The sequence below is a fragment of the Salmo salar genome, chromosome ssa13, assembly GCF_905237065.1.
Source record: "Salmo salar chromosome ssa13, Ssal_v3.1, whole genome shotgun sequence".
NCBI lineage: Eukaryota > Metazoa > Chordata > Actinopteri > Salmoniformes > Salmonidae > Salmo > Salmo salar.
In genome coordinates, this window is record NC_059454.1 from 59,536,831 (window position 1) to 59,555,277 (window position 18,447).

Sequence of the window (18,447 nt, forward strand, 5' to 3'; positions counted from 1 at the left end):
AAGATGGTTGACACGTTAATGCCAATCTCTTGTCACTCCTGGTCTGCGTTCCAAGTTACTCCATTTTCCGTTGAACTCCTTTTGACCAAGTTATGGGTTCTGGACATTTTGTGTTGAATGGATTTGTGATCTACACATCAGCTTTTAGGCTCTGTTGTTCTTCAGAATTAGCGTAAGGTTGACTAAATGTTTCCATTGATTGAAATGAATAAATGGCTCTATAGCCTAAACCACAAGCTAATGCTCAGAAATCAATGTCTGTATAATTTATGGAAAGGGTAGATCATGTTAGGCCTTTGCTCTTTAATTTCGGTCTATGCACCACAAGTTCTGAGCGCGGTGCTGTCAAAAACATTTGACCGTAGGCGCACACCATTTGCGCGTGTGTGTGTGTGCGTGTGTGTGTGTGTCTTGGAGGGGGTTGGGAAAACGCAGAAGACAAATTTCCAACTCGTGTGGCCTAGTAAAGTATCTTATCCACTGCTTTTTTTTATAAAAGAACTTGGAATGGCTGCATTTTACTGCTAACTAAGACACATCTATGATAGGTGAGATAAGAGATCACACATCCCATCATCACGCACAAGACCTCTTCATCCACAGTGGAGTCTTGTGTATCATCCGTCTGTTTGAGATGAGAAGCAGCCTGTTTTGAAGACGTGGCTAATAAGAGTCGATGTGTGCCGCCCGTCGTTGATGAGACGAGCAGACCTGAGGAGAAAGGTTAATGAAGTTTCACTTTAAGCCCATCAGCTCGAGCACAAGACTAACTGAAGCTACAGTATGGACAGAAATAGCATGAAGGTCATGATCATTTGTGTTGTGCCCGAGCTAAGGAGGAATCCTCTTTTTGAGAAGCGAGTTTCTGACGCTCACTTCCGGTTGGCCGTCCGGGGTATTGACTCCCATCTCCTTTGATCTACTGCTATGTGGTTGGGAAATGGTTATGTTATGCCGTTCCATTTTTTCCCCTGAACATGATGGTCACTGCCAGTATTCATCTACCGGAGTCCTTCTCATCTGTGGCAGTGCTGGACAAACTCTTTTCACTTGTTAGGCTACTGTGTGAATGCTATTGCGAATGAATTAACTACTTCCAAACTGGAGCATGCAAAAACGGGACTATTGGCTGCTACACAGCTCATGAGTTGGTATTCAATATTGACATAGCAGATCATGCCTTAATGAATACTCAAACACGTTGGAATAAGATTAACAAGTGAGCGACGCAATTATAAAGTGACACTGATTCACTATGGATGGCTTCAGATGACAGAAGCCAATATCCGGCCCACTGTTTTCCCTGGCCTGAACCCCGTGAACCTCCCTGGAGCCTGTCTCCATCCCCCTGTGTCACTGTAAACTTCCTGGTCTGACTGCCTGAGGAGGCTCTAGTTTGTTTTGATGGGATCCGAGAGAGACCAGAGTCAATGGTCTCCAATCATACAATTCAGGCCTGGGCCACAGTAATGGGGACTGCTGCTGCTGTGGGGTGCTGCTCCCTTGCGTCTTTAAGCCTCCTCCTGTTTACTATAGGCCATCCCGTCTGGACGTCCCAAAATGGCAGTCTGTCCCCTATGGGCCCTTATCGGACGTGGTGCACTGTATAGGGAATAGGGTGCCATTTGGGGGCGCAGCCTTGGCGAGGGTTATTAATGGAGCCTGGAGCGCGTTAGCTTTTAGCGTCCATCCGTTGTCCCCTGTTGACGGCTCTGCTCTGGGATCAGGACAGAGGTCAGCTGGTTGATAAGGCTTGTTGCCTTGTTCTGTTCTGCTGCGTTGAGGTGTTTACTATCTACTTGGCCGCTGAATGCCTTTCCTTCCCTCAGGGGAGAGTGTTTCCCTGCTCGAGTGCAGAGTGCTTAGTCTTGCTACCTCCGCAATCAATGGGCTTGCAGAACGTTGGATTGATGCCCCTTTGAATAGTAATGGAAGCGGAGGGGAGAAATATCTGCAGTGAAATGGATCCAGGGCAGTCAGGCAGGGAGGGTGCCCAATCGACAGGCTCTCTTGGTGGGGTAACTGTCTCTCAGCCCAACCTGGTCTCAGAGCATTTTGTATTATTCTGTACGTAAATCCGAGGTACTCCAGTTAAATCAAATACAATTGTATTGGTCACATACACATGTTTAGCAGATGTTATTGCAGGTGTAGCGAAATGCATGTGCTTCTAGCTCCAACAGTGCAGTAATATCTAACAAGTAGTATCTATCTAACAATTTCACAACAATACACACAAATCTAAAGTAAAGGAATGGAATTAAGAATATAGAAATATTTGGACGAGCAGCATAGACTCAAATACAGTAGAATATAATAGAATACAGTATTTATATATGAGATGAGTAATGCAAAATATGTAAACATTAAAGTGACCAATGTTCCCATATTAAAGTGGTCAGTGATTTCAGCCTCTAAGGTGCTAGTGAGGGCTATTTAACAGTCTGATGGCCTGGAGATAGAAGCTGTTTTTCAGTCTCTCAGTCCAAGCTTCGATGCATCTGTACTGACCTCGCCTTCTGGGTGATAGCGCGGTGAACAGGCAGGGGCTCGATTGGTTGTTGTCCTTGATTGTCTTTTTGGCCTTCTGTGACATCGGGTGCTACAGGTGTCCTAGTATGATAAGTTATGTTTTGTTTGGTATGTATTAATTTGTAGATGTCCATCACCCGTTTTGTATGATATGTTAAGAATTGCAATTCATATTATATGTTCCAAATTTACAAAAATGTACAATATGTTCTGAATTTGCGGAAATATATGATATGTTACGAATTCTAGCTAGGTGGCTAGGTGGCATGGGTTAGCTAGCAGGCTAAAGTTAGCTAGGGTTAAGTTTAGGAGTTATGTTAAACGGTTAAGGTTAGGGTTAGCTAGAAGGGCTAAAGTTAGGAGAAGGGTTAGCTAACATGCTAAGTAGTTGGAAAGGAGATAAAAAGCAGTAAACCATTTCAAAGTTGTTAAAACGTTAGTTGTCCGGGTTGAGATTCGAACTTGCAACCTTTTGGGACGCCAGAAGTTCCCGTTATACGCCCACCCATCCACCCCGACCCACCATCCTACTTTCATTTTTTTTTGCCTTAAGTAACTGGTCTTATGCAACCATACCAAATGTAACACATACTAATTTGAGTGTTCCGGATTTACATTTACTAGGTTACGTCTAATCTATGAGACCGGGCTCTGGCTCTCACTGGATGTGGACCTTCTCATCCGATCATATTCTATTATTATCAGGACGGATGAAGTCCGATGTGAAGCATTAGATCATATCCAAGGTATTATATAAGAGTATTCTAGGTAGGTTTAGATGAGGGGGAAAGTATTGGAAATCAAAATGTGAAAAATCTATATACATCTTTGCCGCTGTGATGTATTGGCCTTGGAAGATTGTTAAATACTTGTTTGGTACAATTAATCATTTTCAATAACATGGCAGTTCATTGTGAAGCCGCAATGTGCAAAAGATAGGCCTAATTCACAAATACTTGATTACTGTACATTGATTGACCCTTCTACTTACTTGTGTCTAGAGGAATACGCATTGTACTTGTACTTGCTGCTGTACCCCGTTCAAAGGCACTTCAATTTATTGTCTTGCCAATTCACCCTCTGAATGGAACACTTACACACTCCATGTCTCAATTGTCTCGAGGCTTAAAAAATATTATTTCACCTGTCTCCTCCCCTTCATCTACACTGATTGAAGTGGATTTAACAGGTGACATCAATAAGGGATCATAGCTTTCACCTGGATTCACCTTGTCAGTCTGTCACGGAAAGGTGTTCCTGATGTTCTGTACACTGTGTACATTTTCTCTCACAACCCAAACAGACGTACGCCTTTTCACAAAGGATTCAAAGTAAAGGGCCTTTTCAGGCTCACAACACACACAGCAGAGAGACATAGGGTGTGTCAAAAATAACACCCTATTCCCTATAGTGGACTACTTTTGTAGCCTTGCAAAGCCACCTGATCCCGCGTGCTTACAATGAATGTTGCTGATGTCTGTGGAGCAACGTTCAGTGTAAGCTCGCTGGATCAGGCAGCTTTGCGAGGCTATGAAATTTGACCAGTGTGCAAAGGGAACACTTCCATAGAAAGTTGTTGTTGTGAATGGTAATTTACGAGGGATGGGCCGGAGGCTTAATGCATGGTCATAATTATGGCGAAACCCTGCCCTTTTATTTCTTCAATTTCATTTCTTAACAGTCAAATTTTAAACCTAACCTTAATACTCACCGCTAACCTTATGCCTAATTCTAATTTTAAATTAAGACCGAATAGCAAATATTTGTTTTCATGAATATTTTATGCTCATTTTAGAATCATTTTTGGGCTGTGGAACTTATTGAAAAGCCTAATGCATGGCGTATCGATCCTTATCGCCTTCCTGTCCAGATGACACCCTAGACCTCCCTGGACACAGAAAGCTGTCTACCAGCCCAGACCAGAGCATCTCTCCGTCTGCTGTTGTCAGTAGAATATTAAGATGTTTCAAGTAACAACAACAACAAAAACTAGCCTGAATTGTCCTTTTTTATTATTTTGATGCATTATAATACATCGTATTATTCGAATTATGCCTCTCGTTCATCCATTCATGCACTCTACTAATTAGATGACGAGGCATTTGGCTACCTTTAAATGACAAGTTAACTTGTTTTGAACCAGGTCTCGTTCTCTTTTTATGTAAGTAGTATGTTATACTATGATACTTGAAACATGGAAATGAATCTCTCGAGTCCAACAAAAGTGACTATTAATGTAGCAGATAACGTTCGGAATGACACAAATTTCATGTGTACAGAAGATCGTATATGGGTGTTTTTGGAGCCTTTGTTCCTGTGTATCTGTGGTCCCCGTGTGGTCCCCGAGCACTGAGAAACTCTTGGTGGTGGGGTAAGTTTCTCAAAACCAAAGTAAAACCACCAAAAAAGTATCTGGACACGTCTATAACATTCCCCAAAAATATGAGATTTGGTCCCCCCTAAAAAAGTTGTAGAGCGTCGTAGTTGTGCTGTTGCAGAAACCGTGTGCCTATTTTGACTTTGTAAGCTACTCTCGCCTTGCATAATCTTGTGAGAACCATGCATGAACGCATCCTCCTTACCATTACGATGCGTAAGATTTTGATAATGCACTACTCTGCAATATTGAAGCGATATATCATTTGAAAGCGTTATACTTACAGCTCTACTTTTACGGTTTATTTTTTGTTGTACAAGTGGAAGAGATTTGGTATCATGATGAAAAACACTGTCTAGCTCTCGGGCCTGTGTAATTGCTGTCCAATAAATGTGATGATGAGCGTTGTTGAGCACTCAGATCTAGGTCTGCGTCCCAAATGGCTTCCTTTATCCTATATAGTCCACTACTTTTGACCAGACTCATATGGGCCCTGGTCAAAAGTAGTCCCCTAAATTGGGAATAGGGTGCCATTTTGGATGCGTCCCTGGCCCCCCTCTTTATTGGTATGCCCACTGTGCTGCTAGTGCTGCCATTATAGGACCAAATGGCCTCAGACTACTAGTGTAGTCTCAAAGACATGCTAACTGCAGATGATCCCATTACTTAGCCATCCCCCTGACACACATACACACACACAGTGAACCCTCCACAGTCCCACAGCTCTGTCAACCATGTGCCCCCTCCCCACCAGACCCAGGAGCTGATGATATTTCAGCCAGGGTAGCTTCACCCATTCCAGCTGTTTCCATTATCTTAGTGCTATTGATTTCTTTCCGCCACTGGGTAGGCCTATACATAGCAGGCCCTTCTCTCTCTGGATCATTTTCAAGGGCGTTTATAAATACAAAAATGCGAGCGCTTTGTGCCTGTCCTTCCAGGCAGATTGAGTTTAGGCCTGTCTTTGTCCGCTTGCTCCTACAGGGGTTCACATACAGTACTAATTGACTGTGATCCTTGGGCCTGTATGAGCCTGTATACCCAACCGCCGCTTACAGCCCGGTGTCAGTTCGTCCAATAACACCCAGTTAAACCCCCACAAGCATTTCGCTACACTCGCATTCACATCTGCTAACCATGTGTATGTGACAAATCAAATTTGATTTGATTTGGAAGTAAAGTAGGATTTCTTCCCTCTGAGGAAGGATGTTTGTGAAGTGTGTTTGTGTGGACTGTATCGCTATCCACACGATCCACTCTGTTAGTTAGGACTCCACACTAAGCTGTCAGACAGGACTCCCTCTGCTGCAGTGTTTTCCACCATCTGGAGGGCTGAGAGGACTGTACCAACTGTGGAGAACAGGGTCCAGCTCCAGCAACAACACGAGAACAGAAGGGTGTGGCTGGTCCCCCTTGTTTTAGTCCGGTGGTCCCTCCCTGGGCCTGTTGTTGTTATTATGATTGTGCCTGGCAGGGGGTGGAGTAGGGTACGAGGGCAGGAAGCATCTGTGAGGAGAGGGGGTTAGGAGGGGGCTCTGGAGTGACCTCTCGCTGGGTTTGGCTGGGCGGCCGGACGGATTGGGCTGTGTTAAAATACCGTGTTTAGCCTCCTGTGTCCTTCATACAGGTAGCACTGGCCATGGCCTTCTTTCCTGAGAGGCCCAGACTCCCTCCTTCCTGTTTCTCTCTTTCTCTCACACACACACACACACACACACACACACACACACACACACACACACACACACACACACACACACGGAGGCGGTCTGGAGTCCGTGGTCTATCGCTCTTGTTCTCTCTCAATTTCAATTTCAATTTAAGGGCTTTATTATCATGGGAAACATATGTTTACATTGACAAATGAAGTCAAATGGATAATAAACAAAAGTGAAATCAAAAATTTACCGGAAACACTACACTCTCAAAAGGAATAGAGACATTTCAAATGTCATATTACGGCTAAGTACTCTGTTTTGACGATGTACAAATAGTTAAAGTACAAAAGGGAAAATAAATGAACATAAATGTGGGTTGTATTTACAAGGGTGTTTGTTCTTCACTGGTCGCCCTTTTTTTGTGGCAACAGGTCACACATCTTGCTGCTCTCTCTCATATCCTCCCTCTCTCACATCCTCTCTCTCTCTCACATCCTCCCTCACATCTTCTCTCTCTCGCTCCCTCCCCCTCTCTCCCTTCCAGTGCTGTTTGAATGTGGGACACAGGCCAGGGCGAGAGGAGGTTTGCGATCGGTCTCAGCCATGCCACATCATGAATATTCATGTTGGAGACAGACACATCAAACCTCCCTGGCAGGGAACTGGACCCATCCCTTTGAGACAGAGCACAGCCTCACCCCCACACTGATGTAAATGAACCAGGAGATTTTAATATGTAACCATTCCTGAAGAGGGATGATACAGGAACACTTCGCTTTAGAGTTTTGACCTCATGTAATTTTCTCACTGACTAGCAGAAGAGGGTAAATGAAATGAGTGATTACGCAATGCCTTTAAACCTACACACACACACAACCTGGTAATCCATTGTGTAGTGTAATTCCAGCTGGGTGATTAAACATGGATGGCCCTTACACTATTAGTCACTGTTGTCACACCTGAGACAGAGACAGCTTCTGACTCTGTGTCTGCCTGTTAGTCAGTCCTGGCTGCCACTCTGACTGACTCCAGGCTCTACCTTGGGCAAAAGTCAAAGCCCTTAGCTAGCGGGGCCAGAATCAGCACCAGGCCGCCACTTAACATCCTGGCTATCACAATACTGGCAGTGCCCGCTCCAAAGTGAAGCCAACCCTTTCCTCCTCTGAATCTGTTCTGTTACAACACAGGAAGAGGGTGATTCAGCTCCCTGGAATCTCTTTAGGACCAGGAACATCATCCCTAGGATAGGATAATGACAATATTTTGGTGTTAATATTTCCTGTTTTGGGGCCAGGCGGACTGTGACACTCGTGCTAGGCTAGACGCTAGGCAAGGAGCAGCCTCTCGAGATGAGAGTTAAATGCGATATTATGATGACCAGGCTGTGATATGAAATGTGACACTACTTTGATTGTCATGCTTATGCTGCTGGCTCTGATTTTGTGCGCTGGCGTAAAACCAAAGGGGCACAGAGAGTAACTACCCACCCCTTTGATTCAGTCCTCATTACTCAGGGGGTGAGGGAGAGAGATGAATGAGAGATGTGAGGGTTTTCTCCTGACAGCTTTTCCTACTCTCCTCTCGTCTCCCCGTGTGGCACGGCCCCTGCTCTCTCCCTCGCCCAGCCCCGCCCGCCTTTCTTCGCACGCGTCAACTCCAATTCCAAGTTCAATTCATTACACCTCCCTCTCACCCGCAATCTCTTCTCCGCCAAAGCCCCGTGTGTTCACTTCAGAGGGAGCGGGGGAGGAGGAAAGGGGGTTCTTAAAAGAGAATACCACCACCCCCCCTTCTCCCTCCCCCTCTTGCCCCCTCTCTCTCTCTCTCTCTCTCTCTCTCTTACTCCCTCTACTGTATCTTAATGTAGACTTTAGTTCGCTCTGTAGCTCTGTTGTGTGAGAGTGCAGCAGGTGTTTTGGGAGCGGGGGGAAAAGGTCAGGGTGTTAGGAAGCGGAGGGTCGGGATGCTCTCAGGGCAGGCTGGTTCACAGAGAGTTTAACGTGTGAGACGTCATACCGGTCCGCTGTACCTCTCTAACACCATTGAGCCAACCGAAGCGGTCTGTAGCCGCAGGGCTAATTTCCGACTGTGTGCGCGCGCGCTCGCTCTTTGGAGTGAGTGAGTGAGTGAGTGAGTGAGTGAGTGAGTGAGTGAGTGAGTGAGTGAGTGAGTGAGTGAGTGAGTGAGTGAGTGAGTGAGTGTGTGTGTGTGTGTGCGCGCCTTCTCTGCGTGTGTGCAAGGCACTGCTCACACCTGACTTCTGACTACTCTTATTTAGCATTTAGCTCCGATGCCGTGAGTGGAAGAGGGCGATCTCTAAATAAAGATGGAATGAATCTATTTTTTATTGAACCTTTATTTAACTAGGCAAGTCAGTTAAGAGCACAATCTTATTTACAATGACGGCCAAACCCGGGACGACGCTGGGCCAATTGTGCCCCGCCCTATGGGACTCTCAATCACAGCCGGATGTGACGCAGCCTGGATTGGAACCAGGCACTGTAGTGACGCCTCTTGCACTGAGGTGCAGTGTCTTAGACCGCTGCGCCAATCAGGAGCAGAATGGACCGACATCAAAGGAGAACTACAGAGTGTGCCTTGTACTGTTTTCTCCACTTATGTTGGCTTTATAACAGTTGTGTAACATGTTGAAATACTGGAGATTGTTCTCTTTCTCAGTATGTTTGCATGGTTTGGAATTGAGATTATGACATTAACAATGACACTGTTTGCCAAGTGGTTGGCACATGCTGGACTCTGGTTTTTGGGTTCATGGGTACTGGCGTGCCATTGAAGTTCGCGTCGTGTCCCTTTCTAACATTGTGGTGGTGTCATTATTCAGACATACTGTTCAGACGCTCCAATTCCGAGAGAATGACAACTTCTACCGGCAATTTTATGTAAATGGGGCCTCTGGCCAATCCATTTCTACAACCATTTCTTTGTTTTAGTGTGTACTCATTTCTGTCCTCCAGTAGAACTCAGCAGTCAATGGTCCATAATAAGCTGCTAATTAGCATGACTCGCCGCCACCCAAATAGAATGCATAATGACTCTTGTGGTGCTGGGCCCAGTGTTTGAGATTCAGCTCAGCGTTTAGTCTGCACCTCCCGTCCTCTGCTACGTTGCAGCTCTACCTCCAGTGCGTCCGTCTATTGTGCCATTAAAGTTAGCCTAATGAGGGGGTGGCAGCCAGGAGTGACGCTCATTTTATTTCTGTTAGCGTAATTGCTTTAGCTGTTTGGGTCTCGTGGAAGGGATGGAAAGCTGACAGGCTAGTGGAGCAATCGGCTGTATATCAATAACCTGATCTTTCACTCTGAGTGCTCCACCCTGGAACGCTCCGCCCTGCAACGTTCCGCCCTGCAACGCTCCGCCCTGCAACGCTCCGCCCTGCAACGCTCCGCCCTGGAACGCTCCGCCCTGCTGCTCGGCCCTAAAACTGGCAAGCCTGTTACCTACAACCTGTTACCTGTTAGACACACATCACGTGTGTGTCTGTCTGATGGCTGCCCTCTCCTCGCTGACTAGCAGACACCTCTAGAGATCCACTCTATTCTAACACACCTGATTTGAGTTGGGGGGGATTTAAGCTAAACGGGCACGACTGCATGATAAACGGGCACAACTGCATGTGCCAACTATTTGGCAAACATAGGCACACACACACACACCATATGTGAATTAATTGCCCCCCATTTATCTTCAGAGTTTGTACTGTTAGGTGACCTAAACTGGGATATGCTTAACACCCCGGCCGTCCTACAATCTAAGCTAGGTGCCCTCAATCTCACCCAAATTATCATGGAACCTACCAGGTACAACCCCAAATCCGTAAACACGGGCACCCTCATAGATATCATCCTGTCCAACCTACCCTCTAAATACACCTCTGCTGTCTTCAACCAGGATCTCAGCGATCACTGCCTCATTGCCTACGTCCGTAATGGGTCTGCGGTCAAACGACCACCCCTCATCACTGTCAAACGCTCCCTAAAACACTTCAGCGAGCAGGCCTTTCTAATCGACCTGGCCCGTTGTATCCTGGAAGGATATTGACCTCATTCCGTCAGTAGAGGATGCCTGGTTATTCTTTAAAAGTGCTTTCCTCACCATCTTAAATAAGCATGCCCCATTCAAAAAAAAATTTGAACCAGGAACAGATATAGCCCTTGGTTCACTCCAGATCTGACTGCCCTTGACCAGCACAAAAACATCCTGTGGCGTACTGCATTAGCATCGAATAGCCCCTGCGATATGCAACTTTTCAGGGAAGTTAGGAACCAATATACACAGGCAGTTAGGAAAGCAAAAGCTAGCTTTTTCAAACAGAAATTTGCATCCTGTAGCACAAACTCCAAAAAGTTATTGGACACTGTAAAGTCAATGGAGAATAAGAGCACCTCCTCCCAGGTGCCCACTGCACTGAGGCTAGGAAACACTGTCACCACCGATAAATCCACAATAATTGAGAATTTAAATAAGCATTTTTCCACCTGGCTTCAATAAGCTTTCCACCTGGCTAACCCTACACCGGTCAACAGCTCTGCACCCCCCACAGCAACTTGCCAAGTCTCCCCCATTTCTCCTTCACCCATATCCAGATAGCTGATGTTCTGAAAGAGCAGCAAAATCTGGACCCCTACATATCAGCTAGGCTTGAAAATCTGGACCCTCGCTAAAATTATCCGCCACAATTGTTGCAACCCCGTATTATTAGCCTGTTCAACCTCTCGTATCGTCTGAGATCCCCAAAGATTGGAAAGCTGCCGTGGTCATCCCTCTCTTCATAGGGGGAGACACTCTAGACCCAAACTGCTACAGACCTATATCTATCCTACCCTGCCTTTCTAAGGTCTTCGAAAGCCAAGTTAACAAACAGATCACGGACCATTTTGAATCCCATCGTACTTTCTCCGCTATGCAATCTGGTTTCCGAGCTGGTCATGGGTGCACCTCAGCCACGCTCAAGGTCCTAAATGATATCATAACCGACATCGATAAAAGACAATACTGTGTAGCCGTATTCATCGACCTGGCCAAGGCTTTTTTTTACTCTGTCAATCACCACATTCTTACCGGCAGACTCAACAGCCTTGGTTTCCCAAATGACTACCTCGCCTGGTTCGCCAACTTCTCAGACAGAGTTCAGCGTGTCAAATCGGATGTGGCCTGTTATCCGGACCTCTGGCAGTCTCTATGGGGGTGCCACAAGGTTCAATTCTCGGGCCGACTCTCCTCTGTATACATCAATGATGTTGCTCTTGCTGCGGGTGATTCTCTGATCCACCTCTACGCAGACGACACCATTCTGTATACTTCTGGCCCTTCTTTGGACACTGTGTTAACTAACCTCCAGACGAGCTTCAATGCCATACAACTCTCCTTCCGTGGCCTCCAACTGCTCTTAAATGCAAGTAAAACTAAATGCATGCTATTCAACTGATTGCTGCCCGCACCTACCCGCCCGTCTAGCATCACTACTCTGGACGGTTCCGACTTAGGTATTTGTAGTTGTCCACATATTCTAAGTGTCTGGTTAGACTGTAAACTCTCCTTCCAGACTCACATTAAGAGTCTCCAATCCAAAATTAAATCTAGAATCGGCTTACTATTTCGCAACAAAGCATCTTTCACTCATGCTGCCAAACATACCCTCGTAAAACTGACTATCCTGCCGATCCTTGACTTTGGCAATGTCATTTACAAAATAGTCTCAACACTCTACTCAGCAAATTGGATGCAGTCTATCACAGTGCCATCCGTTTTGTCACCAAAGCCCCATATACTACCCACCACTGCGACCTTTATGCTCTCATTGGCTGGCCCTCGCTTCATATTCAACGCCAAACCCACTGGCTCCAGGTCATCTTTAAGTCTTTACTAGGTAAAGCCCCGCCTTATCTCAGTTCACTGGTCACCATAGCAGCACCCACCCGTAGCACGCGCTCCAGCATGTATTTTTCACTGGTCATCCCCAAAGCCAATTCCTTTTTGGTCGCCTTTCCTTCCTGTTCTCTGCTGCCAATGACTGGAACGAATTGCAAAAATCACTGAAGCTGGAGACTCATATCTCCCACACTAACTTTATGCATCAGCTGTCAGAGGAGCTTACAGATCATTGCACCTGTACATAGCCGATCTGTAAATAGCCCACCCATCTACTACATCCCCATATATATATATATATATATAGAAATATTATATATATATATATATTATTTCTCCTTTGCACCCCAGTATCTCTACTTGCACATTCATCTTCTGCACATCTATCAGTGTTTAATTGCTAAATTGTAATTATTTCGCCACTATGGCCTATTTATTGCCTTACCTCCCTAATCTTACCTTATTTGCGCACACTGAATATAGACTTTTCTATTGTGTTTTTGACTGTACGTTTGTTTAACTCTGTGTTGTTGTTTGTGTCGCACTGCTTTGCTTTATCTTGGCCAGGTCGCAGTTGTAAATGAGAACTTGTTCTCAACTGGCCTACCTGGTTAAATAAAAGTGAAATAAATAAAATAAAAACACACACACACATGGATTTAGTACTGTAGATATGTGGTTGTGGTGGAGTAGGGGCCTGAGGGCACTCAGTGTGTTGTGAAATTTGTGAATGTATTGTAATGTTTTTAAATTGTATAAACTGCCTTAATTTTGCTGGACCCCAAGAAGAGGGGCATTTATTATGGGGATCCATAATAGCTATGGCTGAGACGAAGTGGCTTTGGGACAGTTTGTTGGAATCTTAAACCAGTACTTCTTCAGTGTTTCCCCTAGATTCTTTTAGCAAGGGTCTTGGAATGGGGGTGGGGGATGTCACTGGGCATTCTGTGTTCTTATGCTTAAACATTATAACAAATTCAATTGAGTCCCCTGGGCATGTGCCATGTGTTCCCGGTTGGTAATCCAGCCATTCCAAAAGTACTCCTAAATTCATTGTTTTATTTCATTGGTTTCATCGCATTAACTTTTTTTTGGGCGATTTCTAGTTTTCAAAGATATTATTTATATGTAGGTCAATAATATTTTCTACAAACTTTCTCTGGTTTTAGTCATTTAAGTGTATACTTTAAGTGCGCTGCTGCGAAATGAATACAGCGTCAACACTGGTTACCTCTTGTCTTGATACATAGGAAATGGAGATCAGATCAGTTGTAACCGGTATTCTCAGTCTCTACATCTAAAATGGATCCATCTCATCTCTTCTCCCCCCCCCCCCCCCCACCCTCTGCGGCAGCTCAAAGTCAGCCCAGGGTTAACGTGCCCGCCCTGCCGCCATGTGGGAGGAGGAAGGGACAGTCCAATCCTCCGGGTGACAAATGTTTGTCTGGGAGTGTAATTGACGCTAGGGGGAGGGGACCGGAGTGAATCATTTAGACATGATGATGATGGCTCCTGTGACTTCATCAGAAGTCCTACCTCCTCAACCCCGAGCACAGCCAACCCTCCAGGCCAACGTGTCTCTGTCTCCGTGGACTGCTTTGCTCTGTGATGAAAGGAAGACAGCCTCTCCCTTTGGCTTATTTCTCTCAGCCTATATCTTTCATTTTGGGGTGGGAGGATTTTTCTCCTATCAAACAGAATATGACGTTTTGAACCCCCCCCGGATGAAAGCTGGGAAAAGAAATGGCGCGGATCCATGCTTGTTGAATGTGCTACGCGCCCAGCAGTCTCTGTAACTAGGCTAACGCTAGCCCTCCCTCGCTGTGGTGAGCTGGAGCAGTGAGGTAGTTAGTTCGTAGTTGGGAAGCTCCACTATGTTTTAATGACGGAGCCCCTGCTGGGATCCTGTAGCAGTGCCTTAACTCCCCTGCCTCTGATGGAGCGGCCTATTCTGGACCCGTTCGCCTGTCTGTGTGAACCAGAGCCATTACTAGCATCACACCCAAACGGCTTCTCACTGCTTCATACCATCCCTGCGTCCCAAATGGCTCCCTATTCCCGTTTATAGTGCCTAACAGGGACCTGTTCCGAAAGTAGTGCGCCATAAAGGGAATTGGGGTGCCATTTGGGACGTAGGCGAGGTCTCACGGGAACAATGCGACTGCAGGTTCAACCCCGCGACAGTTAATTACTGTAGCCAGTCTGCGGAGATGAAATGAGTTCAGTATAATAGTCGTATTTTCAAGAAAAGGTTAGAACACAAGTGAATAAATGACAAATTCTCTGTTGTGACTCTTCAGACTATGTTTGGATGTTTGGAGATGAGCGTTAAAGGATCGCTCCTGGCTCGACTCGCGTCCCCTTGTTGACGTGATGAATTCATACAGCAGAAGGAGGCAATCATTTATTTTTAATCACCCCACACGGCCGTCATTAATTCATGAGCAGAATGGGAGGAGAGCCCCTCCCCAGCCGGTGGTATGTGGGAGGGGACTGGAGTGCGATTTAAGTTGCTGCTGGTGTGAAATGTAAATTAGCTCTACGGAGCTGCAGCTATTAGCGAGGTCTTCCCTTTTCATTGGCTCGTTTGTCCCCCTGGCGCCCTCATTAGCCAATCCCACCCTCCCGCTGCCTCTCATATGTCATTAGACTACATCCACAGGATAAAAGACTCTGGCTGCCGTGCCCCGTGACATCAACACCCGCTCTGGTGTCACCACTAATGTTCCTGATTGTAGATAATTGCAGCATTGTTATTGCTGTGGTTTGATGGTGTGAGTTTTAACCTGAGTGGTTGGAGCATAGAGATCCTATACGGTCCATATGTACTTTCATGGGTTGGAGGCCATGGAGGATGGATGCATACATTAGTTTTGTCCTCTGGGAATCGGATAGATTTGTTTAATGGATGCAGGGGGGAGATTGGTCCATTGTGTGAAACCTGACCCCATCATAAAGGAATCAATATTGACCCACCTGGCTGTGGAATAAACAGAATGGACCGCCCCTCTAGCGCTGGTAGAAACGCTGAGAAAGAGTCCGTTCTAACCGGGCCTCTGTTTGGCTGGCAACACTTTTCATAGTTAGGCTGCTCTGACAGCCACGTCTGGACCCCTTCACCCCACTAGCCTGTCTCTTTACATAGGACTGAGGTGGGAGAGCCCAGCCCATCCAGGAGACCGATTTGTCTGTCTGGTCAATGACTATTTGTCTAACCTTCTGGTCAGTGTATGATTTCTGCAGCTCCAACTAGGAGTTATTGAGTCGAGTGTCATTCTCATGAAAACTGGCTCTCCTCTCTCCTTCTACAGGCTGTGTTTTCTCTCAAGTGTGTGTCAGAGAGGTTTGCTGGTTCATGGTTGGAGGATGGGCTCTCCCCGGTAGGGCTACCACAATTATTGTGTAATCGTATAACCGACAATAACAAAACATATTTTTGCGGCATAACCATCTAAATACATTGTTTTCTTGGTGTAGGGGAGATTTAACTTTATATTCAAGTAGATATACTTTACCCATCTGTTTTCATTATTACATGAATAGGGTAAAGTTGGTAATCATTTTAAGAGCAGAACGGCACGGATGGGAGGAGAAGCTTCTTTTTCAAATGTTCCAAGTGGTCAAAACTATTATTTTTTTAAGACGGGGTTGTCACCAAAGCTGTGGTGACGAATTTGCAAATATGCATTATGAAATGATGATTTTTTAAAATGACAATTCTGTCATGAATCGCGGACATTTGCATGACAATGAATCTGTACCCCAAATTCCGTAATCGTCACAGCCCTACTCCTCAGCCCTGTGGGGGATGGGTTGTAGAGGTAGTGGGGCAGCCTAGCCCCCACCCGTACATACCGTAGACTTAACTTGTTTAATATTGCATGGTGGCACGGTGATGGCTCCGGCGCCAGCGTTGGGTGAGTGGCTTGTTGTCTGGCCGGCAGCGCCAAGCTTGCAGAGGTTATGGAGGAGGTGTGCTGCAGGTTCACCCGCTGTCGACGCAACCGGACCAGCTCCCTCACCCGCTGCGAACTGGTAAGACCTGGGCACGCTGGACTGGAGCTGGAAGAATACCTGATCAATGGAATATAGAAGCTGAACTGGGTCACGTTGGATGTGTGTGGTTTGGTTGTTAGCAAGGCATTGGTGACTGCTCTTTGTCTCTTTTGGATTGATTGGCCTTTGTGGACTAGTGTGTTGAGTCTCTCGGAGGTGGGATGGTTTGCTTGGTTGATTGATGAAACACCGGGCTGTTGTGGCGTTATTCAGGTTGATTGGCAGTTTATCTTGTCCTCCAGTCTTTGTGAGGTGATCAGTATTGATCTGTTGTGTTGTAGCTTATGGCTGTGATGGTTGTTTGTTTTTATAACATCTCAGAGAACAAATCTGCGTCCTGAAAGAGAACGACGACAGTGATACATTTTTCTTTCAATTACAGCTTATCTTTTTTATCCTCTTCTCATTTCGCCAGGGGACAAATTGGTTTACTGTCTTTGTTATGAAAGGAATAACCGACTAAATGTTTTCATGACAAATAGATTTCTTCTCTGTTTTTTAATTAAGAGCGTTCTTACGTTTAGCTTCCAAGCGAAGTCGCCAAGCTTGAACGAGATCAAACTGCTTAGTGTTTCTTTGTGTGTGTGTGTGTGTGTGTGTGTGTGTGTGTGTGTGAGAAAGCATCCAGGCACTAAGTCATTCAGTGAGCTGCTGCCTGTCATATTGATAGGGCTGTATCATAGCGGCTGATCAGTGCCTGTTGAGCTATGACAAACGGTATGAATGACATTGTTACAGACAGACAGTGGGCCTGGGTAGGTAATGTAAGAAAGAGGAGTTTGGGAGGCCAGGCAGTGTGTGCATGCCAAATGGCACCCTGGTGTAAAGTAGTGCACTGAATAGGGAATAGGGTGCCATTTGTGGCACGGTCACTGGTCCAGATTTACTGTCACATCTCTGTCTTCAGTCTCCCTAAGGTCACCCGGCAACCATAACACCCTTTTTTTTACCCTCGGTGAAGTATGACCTTTCACTGAGGGTCAGTGCCACGCTCCCCATTATTTATAATCCTCTCAAGTTTTGTCTCCGTCCCCCTCCTTCATTTTGATGATGTGGCCTACTCTGGTATCAAGCTTCATGCTGCCAAGTCGACGGCACAAAGGCAGCTGCAACAACACACGTGTGTCTATTTGTGTCTGTGTGTGTGTGTTTGTGCGCGCGTGTTCATCTGTGTGTGTCCTGTGGTATTAACAGCTGTCCTTTCTTCCTGTCTGTGTGTCTGAGCAGCTTCCCGGAGACCTCAACAAGATGCACCTTACAGACCACCCCCACAGCCAGGGGATGCACGTGCCGCCCAGCCAATCAGGATGCAGCATCGCCAGTGATTCGGGCAGCAGTAGCCTATCAGACATCTACCAGGTCTATACACACATTATGTCATTCACCATTCACAAACTGAGCTGATGTTGTAGGCAGGGTTTAAAGGGATCATCCGCCAAATGCGGGTAGATTTTGACATTAGTGGGTAAGAATGCATATTTCAGCAGCCACGTTGGCGGGTAGTCACATGGAGCATTTGGGAACAGTTCATTATTTTTGTTGCCCACATGTAGAAGTTGGTCGAATTGACAAGAAAGGCTAGAAAGTGTGACTTTGTCCTCGTGTTTCTTGGCCGGTTGCATCGTTTTGTTCACATGCTAGGTTGTTTTTCAATGTTATAGTGCTGAACAATTAACCTGAAATGTCAGTTATTTTTCGGACAATCACTTCAATTATTTGAATTCCTTTTCGTTAGTTTTTTTCCCCCCTCTGAGCTTAATGCGCTGCAGTTTCTCTAGAGATAAATCAGATCATGCCCGAACTCTGCGATGTAGTAGGGAGTTGTAGTTTCCAACAGGCCAATGTTCTACGTAGTTTAGCACACAAAACGTGATAATTATCTACAATGACCATAATCCATTGCAGCCTACTTGTCCGGCCTGCTACTTAAGAGAC

General features: G+C 45.8%; 1 protein-coding gene across 9 annotated transcripts in view; it reads left to right on the top strand.

Moving 5' to 3' along the window:
* LOC106567521 (rap guanine nucleotide exchange factor 6) overlaps positions 1-18,447 on the top strand; it is a 165,765-nt gene that overhangs the window by 95,734 nt on the left and 51,584 nt on the right. For all 9 annotated transcript variants that reach the window (XM_014136858.2, XM_014136862.2, XM_014136865.2 and 6 more), the window contains one exon: positions 17,740-17,871. In XM_014136858.2, the coding sequence (XP_013992333.1) occupies positions 17,740-17,871 (132 nt within the window). The remainder of the gene's footprint in view (positions 1-17,739; positions 17,872-18,447) is intronic.